The 22,260-nt window shown below is 45.2% G+C and overlaps 2 protein-coding genes across 2 annotated transcripts; both read left to right on the top strand.

Annotated features, from left to right (window-relative positions):
- The first annotated feature begins 37 nt into the window (after positions 1-37).
- On the top strand, positions 38-6,561 carry narf (nuclear prelamin A recognition factor). Its single transcript, XM_034559069.1, has 12 exons — positions 38-364; positions 976-1,048; positions 1,171-1,236; positions 1,609-1,737; positions 1,840-1,972; positions 2,556-2,690; positions 3,544-3,662; positions 4,100-4,229; positions 4,524-4,596; positions 5,003-5,140; positions 5,238-5,395; positions 5,533-6,561. Exons 2-12 carry the CDS (start codon positions 992-994, stop codon positions 5,772-5,774), a joined length of 1,380 nt encoding a protein of 459 aa, XP_034414960.1. The 5' UTR covers positions 38-364; positions 976-991; the 3' UTR covers positions 5,775-6,561.
- Positions 6,562-12,168: 5,607 nt separating this feature from the next.
- Positions 12,169-18,760, top strand: fdxr (ferredoxin reductase). The gene is made up of 12 exons (XM_034559419.1): positions 12,169-12,735; positions 12,891-12,961; positions 13,941-14,036; positions 15,072-15,194; positions 15,312-15,425; positions 15,567-15,668; positions 15,908-16,015; positions 16,343-16,427; positions 17,287-17,486; positions 17,586-17,757; positions 17,828-18,001; positions 18,224-18,760. Exons 1-12 carry the CDS (start codon positions 12,654-12,656, stop codon positions 18,352-18,354), a joined length of 1,458 nt encoding a protein of 485 aa, XP_034415310.1. The 5' UTR covers positions 12,169-12,653; the 3' UTR covers positions 18,355-18,760.
- The last annotated feature ends 3,500 nt before the right edge of the window (positions 18,761-22,260 follow it).

Genomic DNA, 22,260 nt, shown 5'->3' with positions numbered 1-22,260 from the left:
CCAAAGGCTTCCGGAGCAGACAGCTAAGCCTTGTGCGCATGTGCGTGGATTCACCGGGGGTGCACAATGGAGGCGGACGTCCACAGACTTGAGTGGCCTCAATACTAGAAGACCCCCCCGACGCCTCTCGGAAAGCGCTAGTTTGAACACCGGTGTTATGAAATAACCGCACCGGCTCGAGCGAGCAGCGGCGGTGACGCCGACCACAGGCGGCTTGACTTGAAGCCAGAAGGTGCTGAGTAACTGCCTGGTTCACCTGGCCTGGTCTTCTTCGACCAGCTCCGCTGACCGGCCTCTGGTTTTCTTCTCCGCCGCCCCCCGCCCCCCCATGTCTTTGTCCGAAAGAGCAGCGGAATAAGAACCGGTGAGTTTAAAACGCGACCTGTTCGTGTCGGACCGGGGCCGTGCCGTGCTGTGCAGTGCCGCTGCTCAACCGGCACAGCGACTCAAGGGTTTGCCATGAGAGAGAAAGAAAAAGAAAAGAAAAGGCCTGTAACGCAATAGCTCGTGTTTAAAGTTGGCTCAAATCAAATGTGACGTACGTTAACGGTACACATTGCGTAAGTGTGTGTGTGTGTGTGTGTGTGTGTGTGTGTGTGTGTGCGTGTGGCTGCAATAACATGTTCACCACAGGAGTCGACTTTGTATCCTTCACTCTGACAGTGTGAGGGATTGTCATGGCTTTTGTGTGTCTGTTTTTGTTTGGCAACTCTGTGTGTGTGTAATTAACGCGAGCCATTAAACATTTTAATAACGGGATACACTAGTTCCTGTTCATTGCCCCCCCCCTCTCCCCCCCTTCCCCCCTCTCAGTGATAAGAGGGCTGCCTGTGATAGGATGGCGGGACAGGCCAGAGGAGGGTAGAGTTGAGGAGCCCTCACACAGGCAGCGGGCTGCAGACACAGTCACGATGCCAGTGCTTCCACATGCTGTGAGGAAATGATCAACACTGCTGTCCGTCTATCAATTTACAGATAACTGCCAGGGAAAATGTCAGAGGTCAACATACCGAAGCGCAAGGAGAAGTGTGAGAACTGCACCAAACAGGTGAATGTTAGGGGAACTGTATCTCTGCGTTGGTTTTCTACTTGAACAGGATGAATTTTGGAAAAAAACTGTTGTGCCGTCATCGATTTTAATATTTTCCTGCTCTTCCCCCACACACGCAGTGCAACAAGAAACAGAGCGGCGATGGCGTCAACTCTCCCCCGGAGCGAGACGAAGCCAACGGGCAGGTAACGTCTCGTTTACTCACCGATTTTTTTAAAATTTATTCCAGATTGATCTCGTTTTCCTAAAGGACGTCTCGTCCCCATTTCGCAGGTCAAAAATCACGCTAAGCCGGTGGTGTCATTTCTCCCAGAGCTTCCTGAAGTCTGACCAATAACCCCGGGTTCTTTTAACACCCTTTTTAAAAGTTTGAGCAGCTATATTTACCAAGCATGCAAGGAAAGATGGTCTTGCATTGCATCGTGGTCCCTGTAGGATATATTTTTTCAAATCTATCTCTCGTGCGATTCGTTGACTCTTTTATGGAAGTCCACAACTAAATTGCTGGCGTGCCCCTTTTTTGTGTCTCTTTTCAAACACTCCTATTTCCTCCCAAGGTGCACGAAGGATCCCAGTTGCTGCTGAGTGCCTGTCTGTCCTGTGACGGCTGTCTGTCAGAGGAGGAGAGCCTGAAAATCTCTCAGCAGAGCCTGGAGCAAGTGGAGCGGGTTCTGGCCCTCAACAAGGTACAACGCAGCCTCTTGAAACCCTAGCGGAAGGTCCTCCTGTTGCACTTTTGAGCAAAACCTTCACGTTGGTCCTCGTTGTTTCTCTGTCCCGCCGGCCAGAAGTGCGACGTGTCGAAGCACAAGGTGCTGGTGGCGTCGGTGTGTCCGCAGTCTCTGCCTTTCTTTGCCGTCAAGTTTGGTCTGGACGTCACCGAGGCCGCCCACAAGCTCTGTGGCTTCCTCAAGAGTTTAGGTGAGTGGGATTCATATACATCGCTGTTTAAGTGCTCTCATATGCAGTTATTAGAGGTCTTATACATCTTATTCTTTTTTTTCATATCTAGGAAGTGTGCTTCTTTGTTCTTTCACATGTCGTGCCTCATGATGTCATTAGTTTAATTAGATCAGAAAATAAAGTTTTGTTTTGAAAGCTTTTATTTATTTAAAATTCCTCTTTTTATAAAAACAAATAATCTATATATTTTTTTTTTCAAGTCTGAAATTTGGCTTCCTGAAACGGTTAAAAGACATTTCTTCATGACCGGTGTGTAAAAGCTCCCACACCCACTCGTCTGTATCTGTCGTAGACGCTCGACATTCTCCGACCACCTCTGGCTCTCCCCGTGCCACAGCCTCTGCCCTGAAGACACACCTGTATTTTGTATCTTATGTATGTTTTTGTATATATGTCTTTGTGTATTTATATGTTGACGTGTCTCCTTTTCTTCTCAATAATTTCTATTTTATTTAGTTTTTATTAAAAATGTTTTTCCGCCACCGACGCTAAACGCAGTGCATCTGGTGTCTGTCCGAACATCTCTGGGGTTTCCCTGCAGGAGTGCAGTATGTGTTCGACACCACTCTGGCGGCAGGCTTCAGCATCTTGGAGAGCCAGAAGGAGTTTATTCAGAGGTTTCGCAGAAGGCACCACGACTCCCACGCCTTGCCCATGTTCACCTCCTCCTGCCCAGGTACAACTCCACCCCCTCTGCACTGTTTTATTCTTCAACTGAACTAAACCGCTACCCTTATATTTGTCTAAACCAAACGACTTGCTGGCTGTTTATTTGCACGTCAGTGTTGAATGGGGGAGGGGCGGAGCTTGTTATTAGAAGTAGAGATATCAGTGGTGTGCTGGTGGGGAAAGATAGAACGCTCTTCTTTCACCACTCCCTTTTGTCATAGATGGGACCACATTTATAAAGACTTCCATTCAGCTTGTGGGATTTTCACTCGTAGAAATATTTATGGAAATTAATTAATTAATTTTACAGGCCTCTGCCATTATTGTCGGGACACTACAGGGATGATTATTTTAATCATCAATTCATCTTTATTTTTTTTGCTAACTTAGTAATTATTTAGTCTTACAATGTCATTAAAAATGTTTAAACAACAAAAAGCACATAACATTTTTTTTAAATTGCTAATTTTGTCAAAAGCCATAAATATATTACATTAGTAATGATGTAAAACGAAGAGAGGCAGTACATTTGTTATAGGTTTTGCTTAATAACTTCATGAATGAATAATAAATTAACAACATATTTGGCTATTCATTTTCTGTAGATTGACTAATTGTAACTAGTCGAAACTAGACATGTTCACCCAGTAATCATATTAATACATCGCGAAGGAATCAAATATTCGTCCCGAGATGTTTTTATTTTCACTCCATGCGTACACCACAAAGATTGTTACTGCCAGTACATCATTTTTTGACTGTCGTCTTTTGGTATGCTTTTCTACCATAAATGAAAACAGTTGATTCTGAAGTGCAGAGGGTCCGTGTTTACTGTAATAATGTGTGTGTCTGTGTTCCAGGGTGGATCCGCTATTCCGAGCATGTCCTGGGCAGTCTGGTCACCCCTCACATCTGCACAGCCAGGTCTCCTCAGCAGATTATGGGCTGCCTGGTCAAAGACTACTTCTCCAAACAGCAGGTGAGCAGTTTGTTGTGGGACTCTTATCGTCAACACTAACAGCTGTACCGGGGAACGGCTTTGGAAAACAAGGTTGGGGCCAATTGCAGAGCTGGGTGAATTAGTGACTGAGACCCAGGAGCCTCAAAACCACTTGAGTGTGCAGAACCGCAATCTGAGTCTAAAATTTGAGTCACGTATTCTGAGTCGTGGAGTGTCCTATCCAGATGTTATGTCTAGTTGGCCGTCACCGGGGGTGATACGAGCCGAACACAAAACAACAGCATAACAGTTAATGATAATCTGGTGTGACAGATGTTCTTCATGGCGATCAGTGAAAACAATATTAAACCACTCTGATGCTATAAAAATGTGGTGCAAAATGCTTCATTCACACACACACAAAAAAAAAGAACTTCCTTATTAAGTTGTTTTTTTCCTTCTGCACTGTCGAACAGAAGCTGAGTCCGGGTGACGTCTACCACGTGTTGGTGGCTCCCTGCTTTGATAAGAAGCTGGAGGCCGTCAGAGAGGAGTTTTACAACGGCCTGCTGGAGGCCAGAGACGTGGACTGTGTCCTCACCTCAGGTTCAGTCCTCTTTATCTCGCTCGTCGCAGCCTTGAGCCAAACAACATTTGCAGATGGTTCTGAGTTTGTTTTGACCCCTAGATTGTGTCAGTTCCAGCTGTTATTGTCTGGAGGTCGGTTGGGTCACTGAGATCCCCAGTGGTGTAAATACAAGATTATACATATCTCAGTTGAGGGTTATCCTCAGACACATTTCCTCATCGTGTCAACAGGCGTCATCAAGAATTTTTGGTTTTCTGCTCCTCACACGGCAACACAGTGATTTTGATGTTTTTTATTTTTCTACATTTTAGGTGAGATCTATTACCTGATGGAGCAGAGGAAGGTTTCAGTGGAGGAGCTGGACTCGGTTCCACTGGATCACGTGTGAGTAGTTGGGACTATCAGTCGTCCTATCAGTTGTCTTCGGTGAGAACAAAATAATCTGCATTGAAGCTACTGGTTAGTCTGATAAAATAGCAGACACAGCATTCTTATTAGCGTAGTTATTTATTATGTTGATATCACCCTCCGTCACGCGGTATCAACTTTATTGACCCCATTTTATTTGTTTAAAACATTCAAGATACAATCCAAGTAGTGCAGTACAGCTTAGACTAATGTGCCTTTTTCAAAGTTGCCATTGCAAGTAATTTGCTGCAAGTACCAAGTCTGCACATATAATCTTATCCAGCCCACATGTTGTTTGGTAGTAACGTCGGCCTCGCGGTTGCGTATGTTCACCGGCCGGTTGTGGAAGCCGTTGTCTGAGTGGGCTGTGTCGTCACTGCAGGCTGGGAGAGGCCGGAGACGCGGTGGTGGTGAGGCACGAGGGCCGAGGGTCCGGGGGCTTCCTGGAGCACGTCTTCAAGCGCGCCGCCAAGGAGCTCTTTGGTCTGGACGTCCACGAGGTCACGTACAAGTCCCTCAGGTGAGAGAGGCGCTTATTCTGAGAACTTGTATCTCGTCGTCTTGAGCTGGACACGTGTGCGATTTCTGAAAGCGCTCCTCCTCGTCGGATTTTGCAGGAATCGAGACTTCCAGGAAGTGACCCTGGAGCGGGACGGGGAAACTCTGCTGCAGTTTGCCGCCGTCTACGGCTTCAGGAACATCCAGACCCTGGTCCACCGAATGAGAAAGGGACGCGTGCCCTACCAGCTGGTGGAGGTTCTGTCCTGCCCAGGAGGTAACGCCACGCACAACTATCGTCGTGATAAAAATGAAATAATGTATAGCTTTAAAGTGAGAGAATCGTGACTAGAAATCCTACCTTTCGCCTCGGATCTGCTGTTCTAAGTCCGTCTTGTGTCTCCCGCGCCGCAGGATGCTTGAGCGGCCGCGGCCAGGCAGAGAGCGATGCGAGCGGCCGGGCGGATAAAGACCTCGTGCAGCAGATGGAGGAGGCCTACAGCAGCCTGCCAGTCAGTCTGCCGGAGGTCAACCCCGCCCTGCACACCCTCTATCAAGACTGGCTGCAGGGCCAGGACTCCCCGCAGGCCAGCGAGCTCCTGCACACCCAGTACAGAAGTCAGAGCCGCACACAGCCCCCACACATGCAGTGGTGAGGCGGCCGGGGGCGGGGGGAGTTTTTGCTGTAGAGACAGAACGAGCGTCGCCCCTGGTTCAGTCCGATTCCGCTTGGACCATCGCGTCGGTCGCGTCGGTCGCGTCGGCGCCATGAAGGACGAGCCGAGGGTCGCACTCGGGACCAGTGAGTCTCAATGGGCGCATGTCTTCCATGAGGCCACAGGGGGGCAGTGCCTGCATTTAACATTGGTGGATCTCCTCTGACAAACCTGCAACTGACTACTGGCGTCACTCCACAGAGCAATAAGCGCCCCGAAGGAGACCTATGTGGAGCTTTTTAAGCACGACTGGAAGTTAATGAACAAACCTGCTGAATGCTCATTAATGCGTGTTCCAGAAGTCATCCGCCCAATATGAAACATGTTGTGTTACTGTGTGTTAAAGTTGACACTCGACAACCTGACGGTGAGTGTTTGCGTACGCCCAGTGTTTGGCTTACACGTCCCAGTGAAGAATTCCAGTCATTGTGTTGTTTTTTGAACGGGTACAAGATGGCTTTATTTGTATCGTCTCCTTGTTCCCATTCCGCTGTCTAGTTCTATGTTTTACTTTTTTGTTTTTTATGTATACCTCAAAACTTGAGCCAATGTAACCAAAGTGTACCCACGTGGCTCAATACAACGAGGTGTGTGTGTGTGTGTGTGTGTGTGTGAGAGAGACACAGACAGACAGACAGACAACAATCACTTGATTCATTGATCAAGAAATCTAATTGAATTCACACTTTTTATCATCCAATTCTAAACGATTAAAAATTGCCCAACATGCCGTCTCCAGCTTCTCTCATTCAGGCCGAAGCACTTTGCTGCTCTCGTCACCAAAACCTTCAGAGCTCACGAACCAACACGCCGCAGCGTTTTTGGCCGTTCGGTTTGTCGTGTGGTGAAATCGAAACTCGTCGTTAACGTGTTGTTGCCTTGGGGGTTGGCAACAAATCACAGAACCAATTGCCACTTTGCAAATAATCATAATACAAAGTATTTGCAGTGTCAGCAAGACGTCTAAAAGTAAAATGATTTCCTCCCTTGTTTTTGATGGTTATTTATGTACTGGTTCTTACTCCATCCCTCAACGTGTCAATGTCACGCCACCTTTCAGGCTTTTCTCTTTACTTAAATGAAATTCCCCAGGTGTGGGCCAGTAGCCTCACCTGTCAGCTTTTGTTTCTCCTCCAGAAACTTTCCCTGCTGCTCACATCAGGAAGAGGCCTCTGTGAGGTAAGTTGCTCTCTTTTCCTGCGTGCATATCCCTCTCGTGGTTTTATGAGGGTAACCGAGTTATGGATCCAAATGGGTTCATATGCATTTTGCGGAATAATAATAACAATAATAATAATACATTTATTTATATAGCACCTTTTTTAAAAACAGGGTTTACAAAGTGCTCTACATAGAAGCAAGGTAAAAAACATCAATACAAGTAAACATTTCAGAAAATACATGAGGCAAAGGAGACAATGCCATATAGGCAATGAACACAATAGAGGAATAGAAAAATACAAAATAAAGCAGAACAGGCAAACTAAAATAGGGGAACCAAAGGACGACATCGTGGAGGTAATAAAAGGTGTACCAGTCCGGTTTTGGGGACTGGAGTCAGCAGGAAGAGTAGAGGGTGCTGGGGGAGCTGTAACAGTTCCTAGGTAGGAAGGTGTTTTTACGAGAGTAAAAGTATAAGCAACGCAACAAGGCGTAAAAGTACAAATAAAAGACGGGCTGTTAGAAACCAGCGATGTGTGGCGTTGCCATGGCAGCGATGGAATCTCTCTTTCAGGGTCGACACGCGGCTTACCTGCTTCTGGGGAAACGGCTCACTGTTGCGCAATAGCAATACTGACTCATTCGTTTATTTAAAAGTACATTTCTAATGCAACAACATACTTGTTTTAATGGAAGTTGTCAATTGGGGGAGGTTCATGGTGATATGTAGTCACATTAGTTACCCCATTCACCTGTAGTGTCATTTTACAATACATATCTTTAAAGACTTTTCTCAAAATAAATATTTCCGGTTGCGGCTTACAAACAGGAAACATTCCAGTTTATACATCACTTATAGCCTAATTTATAGAAAAATATTATTCATAAGACATGGCAACATTTAATTTTTGGGTTTTATGCCCGTTGACCATATTTTCTGATTATTGGAGTGATTAAAAAAAAAAAGAAAAAAAGATGTCAACAAAATGAAAACAATAATTTAGAACTTGGCTTCATCCGTCGATCAGATTTCTATTCTGGAAACGTATGCACATTAGCACATATTTGATGAGGTAAAACCTCAAAATGAAATGTAAAATTTCAGAAAGTGTCATACAAAATGTAATGTACATAACTTAAGTAATCAAACGGACACTAAAGCTGCGAGCCAGTCACCACCAGTTCAACCATTTAACAGCAACTAAACCTTTAAACTAAAGAGACGGCTTCAAGCAATAATCATAACGATGTAATCACAAGTCACCTGTGACACTGCACTTTTTTTCCTGCATTTGTGTATTTTATTGTTTTGCATCGCGTTGTGCTGTCCAGCATTATAAAGATGTTGGGCCAAATCCTTTTTAATAACCTGCAGACAAAAAGCTAACTCTGGCACATTTAACTGATGTTAATGTTATTAACAGATAAATTAATTATTTATCTGTTGCATAAATAATTAATTAATAAAGTGGGGAAGTTTAATGCTTGTTAAAATGTTCCCCATGTCCCTTGCAGCGTCTCGCCAGTGGATATTCTTACTGCGGTACAAATTTGGACCTCATTTCCAAAAGATTTTGAATTATTCCTTCAATCACTTTGATCAGAAAGGTAGAAGGTAAGGAGAACTTGAGATGATTTTAGGTTTTATCACACTGAAGACCAATGACAGATTAACACGCACCAGGTTTACCTCCCGCTCCGTGTTCTCTGGTGAGCCTTGTCCGTTATTAATATAATTTTTTTTGACACTTGCAGAATGTCCAGCCTGTGGTTGACGAGTCTGCTCTACGCTGCTACTTTCCTGCAAAGCAGTGCCTCAGCAGATGCAGATATTGATTAGATTAGATTAGATTAGATTAGAAAACTTTATTAATCCCCAGTTGGGGAAACTCATTTGTCACCAAACATTCATACAGACAACAATAGACACAGTCCACAGAGCACAACAGACAAGTAACACACTACAAGAAACAAAGAAAACCAGAAGATGCCCCATAAAACATGACCATCAGAAAGATGCTAAATCATGTATGTATATATATATATATATATATACAGCCAGCCACGGTCATCATATATATATATATATATATATATATATATATATATATATATATATATATATATTGATGACCGTGGCTGGCTGTGGAGCTTCCTGCCCCTGAAATAAATCATACTGATGTATTTTTATTACGGAATTCTTTTTGAGGTCTTGGTTCAGATCGATCCATGTACATTTAAAGATCTGATTAAAAGGGGCACGTGTGTGGGTGTGCTCCTCGAGACTCCAAGGTGCAAAAATGAGTCTAATAATAAAAGACGCCATCGAGTTGCATTATGGGAAGTGAGGTTCGGCATTTTTCGTGAGGTTGACTAAAATCTGGGGTTTAAAAATCCGGAGAACCAATTAGCCTCTTTTTTCAGGTGCCATTTTAAAGAAGTACAAAAAACAAAGCCTTAATTTGTTGTCCATTTAAAACAAGCAGAGTGGGAATCTAACGTCAAGGTGTAATTGTATTTATAGTGACTGAGGTGCTGCACATACTGTGTGTAGGTTAACGGTGATGCAACCCCTTGAAATAAAGAATAAATAAATTTGTCTGCAACAAGCGCGTCCACGTCTTTGAGCTGATGCGGTTCACACCCACACACGCACACGCACGTACACAGATACAAGAGTCAGTGTCACATTTCCTTCGTCAATCAGTCAGACGGCTGCGTCTCGGGTCGAGTCAGCGGTAGCCCGCCTGGCGGTGATGAAGGCCCACTGGTGGTGCTGCGTGTTGGGATTACTCTGCGTGCCCGCTGGGGTAATGCTCAGAACCGTGACAGGTGAGTGTGTGTGAGAGTGTGTGTGAGTGTGTGTGAGTGAGAGGAGATGGATGTGCAGTTCTGGGGGTTTTAAAACGATGAAGATGTCTTGAAAGGTCCGTCTGAGTCATCTTTTCCTGTTTGTTTGCAGCCTCATCCTGTTTCTACATCGTGTCTGAAAGCAGCGGCTTCAGCATTAAGTATCAAATAAATTACAAGTAAAAGTCCTTCGTTCATAATTCTACTTAATTAAAACATTATATGTTATATATAAAACATTTCACTCTTGTACCAGGTCACGGGGAAGTTGGTTTTTGCTACTTTATATATAATCTTACTGTGAGTAGCTTCCCACCTTGGGGTCGACCCCCTCCAGTGGGTCACAACTTAAATCTGAGGGGCTGTGAGAGGATTCGTGTGGCAGGAAAGAAGTTTCAGCTGCAGGCACATTTTACTTTAATAATAGGTTTTTGTGAAAAATCAAATAATGAAGTCGACGTGGGCCTGGAATAATTCATCAAATGGAAACCATGGAAGAGGTATTGTATATCCGTCTGAAATGTTAAAAGAAAAAAGAAACTAGACACTGTTTTGTGGTCCAAAAAAGGTGGGACACGACCGATTTACTCTTGAACAAAGCATTGCATGTTGTCAGCTTATTATGGGGTATTTTGGGGGTGAAATATCAACCTGAAGATTAACCAGCAGCTAAATAGTATGGCCTTTCCTCCTCTGAAATGAGGTAGAAGGGCATGAAATGGAAAGACTCAAGTAAAGAATAAGTACCTTAAAGGTGTACATGCACTTAGTCCCTTTCCACTGTCTGAAACCATCTAGCTTTGTTTCACAAATTGATCATTTTAAAGTGACTTCTTTCAAGTTTTCCCCGGACACCGTGGATGGGAACTTCATGTGAGACGTTCAGTAACAATCCAATCTCTCCCTGACAGTTTCCCAGGACCCCACGTCCATCTCTCTGACGAGAGTCAACTCCTCTGCCGAGATCACCTGCTCCACGTCGCTGTCGGAGCCGATGAGCTTGGCCCTGTACGGGCGCTTTCCCGACAAATATCGAATTTTGTTCCTGTCGGTGAAAAGAGGACAGGTTACCCAGCAGATGTCAGCCCCACAGTTTGAGGGCCGGATACGCGTCGCTCCGCATCAGAGGATCGGGGCGGCCCACGGGTTCACCTTGCAGCTGTCTCTGCTCGGGCCGGGGGACACAAACCTGTATTACTGCCTCTGGGAGTTCTTCAAATTGGAGATGTCATCCAGTGAGGCCCTGCCCAGCCCCGGCACCGTCATAATTGTCAGAGGTGAGAAACCCCAGTCTCTTGAGTTTGAGTTCAAACATACGGTCACATAAAAAGGCTTTTTGTCCCTGAACTTACTTCTCCTGCCCCCCCCCCTCTTCGGATTTCAGAGGCATCCGGCAATGCTGAGAGTCGATGGTGATGATGGTGATGATGAAAGATGACAAGTTTTTAACTGGACTGTTGAGTAGATGTGTTGAGCAACAGATGATTGAGATCATCTCGTCTGGCGTGCTCAGCCCGGGGGAAGGTGTGTGCTGCTTGCCGTTTCCTCTTCGAGCACAAATTTGTGGTTTTTTTTGCAGATAAGCGATTGAGTTACTCACATCCTGAACGGTGTGTTCGTGCATGCAAAACTTGCAGAGCAAGCATTTTTTTCCGGCCCCGTGTTGAACTGAAATATGGCTTTGTTCTGTTGACTTTTGCAGTATGCTTGTTGTACGTGGTTCCTATTAATTTCCTTTGAACTTTCTAACGAATGTAACCCACCGTTTTCTCTCTTAATCGATATGTACATTAAATCTACAATTTTCCCAATTTTTGATACATTTCTTTATTATTTGTTAAACACCACTGCTCTTGTATTGTGGAAGAAAAGAAAATGCATCTCAAAATGTCATTCGCACTATATTTCTTAGTATTGTACCATTCCGACTTCACTTCTTGATGCTCTGATAGGGTGACAGCTTTCTTTCAACAGCAGACTGAAACACACGCTGGTGTCAAAAAGGATGGATTATCACATGGCAAATGAATTCACACACAAGACAAGAAAACGGGGGAAAAAGGGGATGATGATAGGGTATTGGATTGTAATTTGAAGGTGGAGAAAACATACAAACCAGAACGCACGCATATATGTAGCATGTTAGAGTTATAAATAATGTGTCCATGTGAGAAACAATAGTTTCATTTAATGACATCACAAAAAAAAAATACTTTTAAAGCCAATAATGTCAAATTATTGGGGGGGGGGGTGTGAAGAACCTTGTGGGGGGGCTGAAGCACCCCTAAAATAGGCCTAACGACGCCCCTGGAACTTCCAGGGGAGGAAAGGAGCCGATGAATGTAATAAAGTGTCCGGTGTGCATTTGTTCACGTGGAACCAGACGTTCCGTGCTGAAGAGCCGTTGTTCCACGGACCGATATGGGTGTGACACAAGGTGCAGCCTTGAAAACAGTCTATAACGCCGCAACTATGTGATAAAATGCGTATTTGTGAAATAAAGAAACGTGTACATGTAGTTAACTATTAGTACAACTTAGCTACATGTAGTTAACTATTAGTACAACTTAGCTACATGTAGTTAACTATTAGTACTACTCAGATACATGTAGCTGACCATTAGTACCAGGTGGCTCATTGGGAACACGCAGCCCAGGAAAGATACACGTTGTTCACCTTGGCTTTTGCTCTCAGCCCCGCTGACTGCCCACAGCTCGGAGCAGAGGCAGCATGTGAAGCCGATTAACACAAATATCAGTACAGTGGGTTTTCACTATTTCTCGCGTTTGAAAGCCGGGAAGGGAGACAATGAGCGGCCATAAAATGCTGTTTTCCGGGCTGAAGCTGTGGACTTCGGGAAGAAGTCGATGGATGAGCCGACTTCCTGACGGTGAGGTGCCAAACCCCAACAATGCAAAAGCGAGTATAGCAGCAGCGCTTCTGTCGGTGCAACACAGCTGTTCGCCTGCTTTCAGCACAGCGCCCTCGTGGCTTCTTTCAGTTCTAAAGCGGACGTGTTGTATGTTTACTTCACTGGTTCCGCAGGTTGCAGCCCGAAGGTGTGCATTGTCGGAAGCGGTCCAGCAGGTTTCTACACGGCACAGCAGTTGATCAAGGTATTTCCTGTTTGGGTAATGTTGGAGTCTATATCAACGTTTCCTACAATTGCCTAATACATCCACATATATTAATAATATGTACACGGTGTAAACAGAGGCGCAGAAACAAATGTAAACAAATGTTTTTTTTATACAGTAACATTAGTAGTTTATTGGTAAAAAAATAAGTATCGCACAGTGTTATCTACTAAAATTGTCATTGTTGTTTTTGTGACTGAAGATCAAAAACCCTCCTTAGTCCGTAACAGTGGCAATGCAGTGCACTTCTTCTTTATTTGTTATGTTTCAAACGCTATTTATTCAGGATTGATTCATTCTTCTTTTAAAAGCCAGTGAAGCTTGGGACCTTTCAGCACGAGCGTACATTCAGGCGTTTTTGATATTCCAGCCGCAAAGGGTTCATTTGTAAAAAAAAAGAAAAAAAAAAAGAAACTACATTTCAACATTTCAGCCGACCAGGTCCATCTCATTTCATGAGAGAAATGAGTGTGCACCCCCCCCCCCCCCCCCCCCCCTCCCCCCCAAGACCAAAGCTGCTGTCACCAGGCTGTACTCGGCTCTGTAGAGCTATTTATTCTAAAGCGTTAGCTGCAGTTGGTTCTGTTTTCTTTGATCTTCTCTTTTATTCTTTTGTTTTCATCAACTTTCCCACTGTGTAAAGGACGAAATGTAACGCAAAACATTCGAATCGGTAAAGAACAGAGCGAATCTGGGCTCATGGAATAGCTCATTAAAATAAAATATATAAGACAAATGAAGGAAAGCATCTACTTAATTTGTTTACAGTGTAACTGATGGATAATAATACATGTATATCATAGAGCCACACTTCTTCCCCTTGAAATCCTGCCTCTCCTCCCAAAGGGCCACGGTCTTCATAAGAGACTTCTCTTTAGAAGCACTGCATATTTCCAACAAGTGTAATCAAAAGGATTTCCCTTCACGTCGTGTCTCTCTTCCCTTTCTGTCCTCCCAGGCCCGTCAAGATGTTGAGGTGGACATCTATGAGCGGCTGCCCGTCCCCTTCGGCCTGGTCCGGTTCGGGGTGGCCCCTGATCACCCTGAAGTCAAGGTCCGTGATCCTAAATGGACGTGTGAGAGAACACATAGTTGTCCTACACTGTTTCGCCGTGTGTGCAGAACAGGGCCCTAGGCAGGTTCTGACGGCTTGCAGGGTTCTTGGTACGCTGTGATGTTGGGTGACCGACAAAAGAAAGGAACTGACTGTACTCCCGGTTCCAGACTCGTCCGTTACAATAATTGGACAGAGAGCCCCAGACAAACCTGTTTGTGTAATTCCGTCCTCGTAACAATGACAGCTCAGTTTCACTCTTTTAAAAGGCAGCTTCACCCCAGGCAAGCATTTAGCCTGGCACGTCCTGTGCAAAACACTAACCACTTGATAGTATTAACAGAGGGAGGGTTAAGGTGATTGTTGATGCAAATACGGTGGCGCTTAGTTCAGCTCGGAACAACACCTGCAGCAATTGTGTCCTGCAGGCGATGGCGTGAAATTGAGCAACAAAACACTCTAATCTCTGTGATGCAAGGCGTAATTCAAACTCTCAATCGTCACTTATGGCCGAGGACTGAGGGGTCTCTGTTGATACAGACGCCAACACACACAAGAGCAGGACGAAGTCTTCAGACAGGAACATACCAGTATGGCAGCAGAGGAAAGGAAGGATCATTATTATTGTATTTCATTTAATTGTATTGTGTATATATGTAAACATGTTTGCTGCTGCGTCAAGACATTTCCCCCTGGAGATGATTAAAGTAATATCCTATCTTACATCCCTATATACTGATGTCATTTAATACAAAGTCTGACTCAAACTGAGATGGACATTATGGTGGCCTGTTCTTCTTGGTGCAGTTGTCTCGATGTCGTCCTTGGATGGCCCACAGTTTCTGATAAAGTCTTTTGATGGTGTCCTCATAACAAAGTATCTTCACCCAATCCCCCCTCCGATTATAGTAAGATACATGAGCCTGTACTCTTCATTAAACGGTCTCCGTAAAGCCGTCTTATTGGGGCTTAATAGGAGCAATAAAAACCCTTCTTTTCCTTTTTAATAATTTTTGACCTTTTTCTCTCCTCCAGAACGTCATCAACACGTTCACACAGACAGCCAGACAGTCGCGCTGTAGTTTCTACGGCAACGTGGACGTGGGGACGGACGTGAGCGTTGAGGAGCTGCGGCAAGCCTACCACGCAGTCGTACTGGTGAGAGCGGGGGGAAAAGGCACAGAACAAATCAGTGTGTGTGTGTGTGTGTGTGTGTGTGTGTGTGTGTGTGTGTGCGCATATAAGCATCCCTGTGCCTTATTTATTTGATGGTAGAGTTACGGGGCCGAGGGAAACAGGACTATGGGGGTGCCGGGAGAAGACTTGGCCGGGGTGCACGCCGCCAAAGACTTTGTGGGCTGGTACAACGGGCTGCCCAGCTGTCGACAGGTACGCCTCGCGGACTGCGTCGATCGGCGAGTGAACGTCTCCAAGCTGCTGTGCAAGTGTGATCGCGAGATAAGTAGCGTTTTCCCTGCACTCCTTTTTGTCATCGACGCCTCGGCTTCTCTTTCATCTTTCCCATGAAAGCTGCGACCAGACCTGAGCAGTGAAACGGCGGTCATTCTGGGACAAGGCAACGTGGCCTTGGATGTGGCGAGAGTCCTGTTGTCGCCCCTCGACATTCTAAAGGTGAGAAAACACGGCGCCTTCCATTGGCTGAACATAGAATTTAGTAAGAGTTTAGTGACATAAATACAACCTCTCAGCATGATATATTATGTATAAAGCTCTACTTAATAGCTCCCCCGGCCAGAACTAACTATATACTATATATATATATATATATATATATATATATATATATATACACACACACTTTACGGCTTCTGAGAAATCAGTTTTGTTTTTGTCTCGTGTTTTTTCCACAGATGACTGATATCACCCAGCCGGCCCTGGAGGCGCTGGCGGAGAGCCAGGTCCGCAGGGTGCTGATTGTTGGCAGGAGAGGACCCGTGCAGGTCGCTTGCACAGTCAAGGTGTGCGTCAGAAGACACACTTTGTTAGAGAGTAAAATTGTGTTGACCTTTTTTTTAAAAAAGACAAATCCTTCAGCTGTTCCCGTCGTCTTACTTTGGTAACGTTTTTTTGTTCTCAGGCACAGAATAAGTCAGTAAATATCCCAGTTATGAACCTTGAAGCTTTTTTACGTGGCTGAATGTGGCCGGCAGACATTTGATAATAAACATTGATGATGCCGAATTGCCTGATCTGCAGAGCTCTCACTCAGTGAAAAACATGAACAATAGGTTCAAGAAATGCAGCATTCAAATGATTTTCCATGTGGATGTTCTCCTTGTCTACAGGAGGTCAGAGAAATGGTGAACCTGCCGAACGCCAGACCTGAGATGGTGGGGGCCGATTTTGAAGGCGTCGCAGAGGCTCTCAAAGGTAAGAAATGAAATTGTATTTTGATAACCCCTCCCCGTTTCGTTTTGAGTACAGCACTTCCTTTCAGATTGCCTCACCACCAGGCCCTAAAAAAAAGCATGCACACTGCCGCTGACACGCGGTAACATATTTATCTTATGCAATACAACAGGATACAAGAAGTCAAAACCTTTTACCAGACCAGCAGTACAGAACACATAAGGTAGTATTTGTTCTGAAAGCGTGTGCTCAAGAGAGATGACACTTTTGACTAATGCAGGGGCTGCTGAACATGTCACAAGGGAGGAAGTGCTGTGGTTTGCAGCCCATGTAGGTGATTAGAAACCGTTAACCAGTAAGTACAGCTGGTGATGGGTGCTCTGTGGTTCCTCTGGCGTAAGAAGCTGAGAATTGTGCAACGCTGCACGCCGTGCTCACCAGGGGAGTGACGGTCTCCTGTTATTGTGAGAACCTTGATCCCCCGTGTGTCGACTGTGATAAGCAGCAAGTGAAGGACGCCATTAGAGAGCCGGTGGTCTGCGTCCGGCTGCGCACAAGCTGTAGCGTTAGCAGCGGTGCGGGCTGGTTCGTGGTTACCGCAGCACAACCTGACATGAAATGTGTGAGGACTGGTTAGTTTCTGCAGGCATCTCTTCTGTGTTCCCCACATCACATTTTCTCAGACACAGCTGCACACTTTCCATGTTTTCCAAAAGGGCCACACCATCGTGCATGCATGAAAATGCATATATGCACACCCGCAAATGCATGGATATGTATGCTAGTGTTCCTTTTTACCAGAGATCCCACAGCAATATACACACACACACACACAGATTCAGAATCCATTTTTAAGCGTAGGTCTCTTGTGTTGTGTCAGATTTGCCGAGGCCCAGGAAGCGGCTGACGGAGCTGATGTTGAAGACGGCCCTAGAGGTCCCGGGAGAGAAGGAGCAGCAGAGGCGGAGCGAGGCCTCCCACGCCTGGGGCTTCCGATTCTTCCGGAGCCCCGTCGAAATCCTGGCCGACCCTGAACGCAGCAGGACAGCTGGGATCCGACTGGCGGTCAACAGGCTGGAGGTAAACCAGGATTGTCTTTTTTATTTTTTTATTATGAATCAAGAAGTCCCTTGTGTAGTTTGTTGCCTGAGTTAAAGGTGGTTTCCTCTCTATGCCCAGGGCTCAGGGGAGGGAGCCCGGGCAGTGCTCACTGGAGAAGTGGAGGATGTGACCTGTGGCCTGGTCATTAGCAGCATAGGCTACAAGAGCCTCCCCATCGATCCATCGCTGCCGTTTGACTCCCGCAAAGCCATCGTCCTGAACAACATGGGCCGCGTTCAACGAGCCGCAGGTAAATACCACGAAGAGCGAGACCATGCAGGAAGCGACAGCCTCTGTAGTGAGTTCCTCTTTCCGTCTAGGTCTGTATTGTAGTGGCTGGCTGAAAACAGGCCCCACCGGGGTGATCGCCACCACTATGAACAATAGTTTTGACACCGCTCGATCCTTGGTGGAGGACATGGACTTGGGAACGTTGGACGTGTCTGTTGTGAAGCCCGGCTCGCAAAGCGTCGCCGCTCTGCTGGAAAAGAGAGGTACTGCACTGTCCACTTTCCCTACTTTCTGTTGTCTGACCTGGAGGTTTGTTTACATCATCAATGGTCTAAAATAGGTCAACATTAATTCACAGCGTGCCTGCATGAAACCAAACGATATTTGACGTTTGACATAACATTTGATTCAGTGAAATGCATGTTATTGATTTGGCCACACGATGGTTCCCAAATGTACATTCTTTTTAATTTTCTCGCCTGCAGGAGTGAAACCAGTCACTTTCTCAGACTGGGAGAAGATTGACCGTGTGGAGCTGAGCAGGGGGGAAGCCGTTGGGAAACCCCGAGAAAAACTGCTGACTGTGGAGGAAATGCTGCAGGTGGCTCGAAGTTAACTGTTCACGGGTGAACACAATACGCTGTTCACAGGTGAACACTGCACTCTCGAGTGACCATATTTATGGAGCTCAGTGACGGACCACAATGGGCACAGACAGGAAATGGCATTATGAAACACTCAATATGGACTTAATTGATTGTGTACACTTTAAAAGTGGGCAGGTGCTGTGTCGATCTAAGGCGCTGAAAGACTGAGCTGTGGTTTCTTGTGGCACCATTCTAAAACAAACAGCACTCTCTAATGGATGATATTGATAATGAGCAATTGTGCATTGTATTATACTGTACGCTATGTATGTTAAAGATTAAAAACTATGTGGTGGCTGAAACATATGTTTTGCACTCGCATTTAATATACAGATATTTGAATATATTTTCTACGAAATAAAATGTGACCTTTTATTCCTGTCTTGGGGTGGCGTTTCCTTACTGCTACATTCTACCTTGTTACTGATGCTTTTCATGGTGGGGTGAATACAACAAATTATTGTGGATCACAATTATTAAACCTTGTGATGGGGATATTTAAACACCCAGCACCTTCTTAGACAGATCAATCATAAAAGTATCAGCTCAGTGATCCTGACATGAACAAATTGATCAATATATCGACTGTTGAAAGTTGCAAATATAACCGCTCTGGAGATGGTGTACACACATGTATTTGTCATAAAGACCTAACCCTAGCTACGGTGTTTACGCGATGGTTATGTTCATATCTCCGCAGTAAAACTGCACAGAAATATGATTCTGATGTAATGTAATGATGTTGCCGTCACCTGGAGACGTTCTACTTCCGTGTCTTTTCTCTCGCGAGATCGTACGTGTTTCACACAGCGAGCCAAGACCTTGGACGTGTGTGTCGAGCTCCGCCCTGCAACCTAATTTGTGGAATCGTGTGTCCATCAATATATTTGTGTGAAACTAACCAATGAACACTTAGCAAATCACTAAGGACCTCCCAACTTTACGCTTTGGGTAAACACTGCGGTTCAGTCAGTAAAACCTTTGTTTTTATAACTTCTTGAAAAACAGTTAACATTTTTTTTTTGTTGCATACATCCCATGATGCTTGATCTGTAGTATGAAGTCATTTCTCAGTCCCATTAGTCTCACATTTAGTGAAAGTAGAGTGACGGACAACACTTATAGAATAAAAGGTGTGGATGGAAATGAGAATAACCCTTTCTAAGCTCAGTATCGTATCTTTGAAAGTGGTACAGTATATTTCAGTGGAGCTTGGAGTGTCAAGATTAATATATGTAGATTTTGAAATCTTTACCGCCATAGGGTTTAAACTTCTTTCTTTTTTTTAGATAATGCGACTTATTTTGCCTTCTCGCCCTGGTGAGGTAGTAGTCTAAACCTTTGTCACATTACAATTTTAAAACACCGAGTAAACAGCATTTGGTCATTCTCTTCTCTCATCCAAAGAAGACATAAGGAAACCAAAATATCGGTAAAATGGTTTATTTAAAGCCAAGATGTAGGAACACAAACTAAAATGTAACACTTTCATGGTCAATCACCAATTCCAACCATTTATTGGACCAGCAGTGAGCCGGCACTGTGGAGGCTGTAGGAGGCCGTGACTCGCTGGATGTCTGGCTGCTCATTCCCACATGTAGGACAGAGTCATTTCTAACTGGTCTTGAACTCCTTTGGGCCAATCAGGGACTTTTGCCGTGACAACTTTGCTGCCTTTCAGGTAGAAACTTAATGCCTCAACGTCCACTTCATTGGTTTCCAGTTGCACTAAAATAAAGACTTTAGATTAATGAACAATCAAAATTGAAGAGAAAGATGTACAACTCTAGACTTTGAACGCTTTGTTAAAAGGCTTCAAGCTAAAACTCATGTGACTGCTTTCAGACTTAATTTAGCCCCAAAGACATAATGTACAGTATCGGACCCAGTAAGAGTTCATCATATGTTGTGTTTTAGTAAAACTACTTTATTTTAGGTCGCTTAAACAGTCTTTTGAAATCCAGTAGGATTAAACAGAAAGTGCTCACCTTCTTTATAAGCTTGCAGCAACCTGGATTCATCCGATTGGAGACGTGTAAGATCCTTCTTTATGGAGATCTCATTGGGAGACAGCTCTATAGTAGAAAAGAAGGTTAGTGTCGGAACAAGCTCAGGAAATATCACTAATATTCTTACCTCTTTGTCTCCTCAGCAGGGCATTGCTTCTTTCATTTGTGCCATAATCAGGCAAACAAGAGCCTAAAATGTCAAAATAATTCATGAAAAAGTCATAGTATAATTGGAGCTTCAGTTATTCAGAAGTTCTGATCAAAGACAATGATAATCATGGGAAGTGTGAATCGCACTGAATTAAGGTTTTTTTTAAATATTAAATGCATTGCATATTGGTACATTCTTTCATTTCATTGTCATCTTCCATCCGCTTGTACCTTGGAACCAGGCTGGACAGTACTGTCTGAGACCCCCTTGTCTCAAAGAGCCATTTCGGTGACCATTCACTAGAATTGGTGGAGACAGGCTGTCTCTTTAACTACCTGTGTAGATGGCAGTACCCCGCAAGAAAAGAGGAAACTAAAGTATCAAATATCAGTAAATAGTTGTATTTAAAGCAGAGATAAAAGTACACGCAGAAACATTAAAATGCAAATGAACTCTTGAATGGTTCCCCACATATACCCTACTATTTAATGGTCCAGCTGAGACCGTGACCTGGACCCCACGGAACATTGAAGCCAAGACACTTAAGTTTTGGAGCTCATGCCTGTAGTGCCATCTGCAGTTACTTCCCAAGTCATTTTCGCTGTAATCAATAAAGTAGTAATGGGTACGCTAAGCTAGTCAATACATGGATTAATGCTGCAAACTACTCTGCTGACAATGGGAACAGTCTTGAAATACTGCACCATCCTCAGACAACTTCCATAAGTACATATGGACACACACACTTATTGAGCTTGCATGTAAATCTTTTGATTTATTTATGCTGCAAAAAAAACTCAATTCTGACCAGGCAAATCCCAGGATGCACTTGGTCATTTCCCCCCACCAAAAAAGAAATAAGGAAACCAAAATATCGGTAAAATGTTTTATTTAAAGCCAAGAAGTAGGAACATAAATAAAAACATATTCTTGCATGGTCCAATTACACCCATTTGTACCATTTGTCGGAGGCCGTCACATTGCCGCTGGCACTGGGGAGGCAGTCACGTTGCTGCCGGCACCTTTGCTGCTACCGGGGAGGCTGTCGGACGCCGTCAGGTTGCCACCTTTGCTGCCACCGGAGAGGCTGTCGGAGGCCGTCATGTTGCTGCCGGCACCTTTGCTGCCACCGGGGAGGCTGTCGGAGACCGTGATGTTGCTGCCGGTACCTTTGCTGCCACCGGGGAGGCTGTCGGAGGCCGTCATGTTGCTGCCGGTAGCTTTGCTGCCACCGGGGAGGCTGTCGGAGACCGTGATGTTGCTGCCGGTACCTTTGCTGCCACCGGGGAGGCTGTCGGAGGCCGTCATGTTGCTGCCGGCACCTTTGCTGCCACCGGAGAGGCTGTCGGAGGCCGTCATGTTGCTGCCGGTACCTTTGCTGCCACCGGGGAGGCTGTCGGAGGCCGTCATGTTGCTGCCGGTACCTTTGCTGCCACCGGGGAGGCTGTCGGAGGCCGTCACATTGTTGCCGGCACCTTTGCTGCCACCGGAGAGGCTGTCGGAGGCCGTCATGTTGCTGCCGGTACCTTTGCTGCCACCGGGGAGGCTGTCGGAGGCCGTCATGTTGCTGCTGGTACCTTTGCTGCCACCGGGGAGGATGTCGGAGGCCGTCACATTGTTGCCGGCACCTTTGCTGCCACCGGGGAGGCTGTCTGAGGCAGTGACGTTGCCGCCGGCACCTTTGCTGCCACTGGGGAGGCTGTCGGAGGCCGTGA

The sequence above is a fragment of the Cyclopterus lumpus genome, chromosome 19, assembly GCF_009769545.1.
Source record: "Cyclopterus lumpus isolate fCycLum1 chromosome 19, fCycLum1.pri, whole genome shotgun sequence".
Taxonomy (NCBI): Eukaryota; Metazoa; Chordata; class Actinopteri; order Perciformes; family Cyclopteridae; genus Cyclopterus; species Cyclopterus lumpus.
The sequence above is the reverse complement of the archived record's forward strand: the minus strand, read 5'-3'. Positions and strand labels throughout refer to the sequence as shown.

What these genes read in the sequence shown, in the direction of transcription:
- fdxr (XM_034559419.1), top strand. Translation starts at nt 12,654, where the DNA reads ATGAGCGGCCATAAAATGCTGTTTTCCGGGCTGAAGCTGTGGACTTCG. An exon ending in CTGATCACCCTGAAGTCAAG is followed by an intron (nt 14,037 to 15,071) that starts GTCCGTGATCCT and finishes TCTCTCCTCCAG; the next exon opens with AACGTCATCAACACGTTCAC. An exon ending in CGCTCTGCTGGAAAAGAGAG is followed by an intron (nt 18,002 to 18,223) that starts GTACTGCACTGT and finishes TCTCGCCTGCAG; the next exon opens with GAGTGAAACCAGTCACTTTC.
- narf (XM_034559069.1), top strand. Translation starts at nt 992, where the DNA reads ATGTCAGAGGTCAACATACCGAAGCGCAAGGAGAAGTGTGAGAACTGC. An exon ending in TGGCTTCCTCAAGAGTTTAG is followed by an intron (nt 1,973 to 2,555) that starts GTGAGTGGGATT and finishes GTTTCCCTGCAG; the next exon opens with GAGTGCAGTATGTGTTCGAC. An exon ending in GGACTGTGTCCTCACCTCAG is followed by an intron (nt 4,230 to 4,523) that starts GTTCAGTCCTCT and finishes TCTACATTTTAG; the next exon opens with GTGAGATCTATTACCTGATG.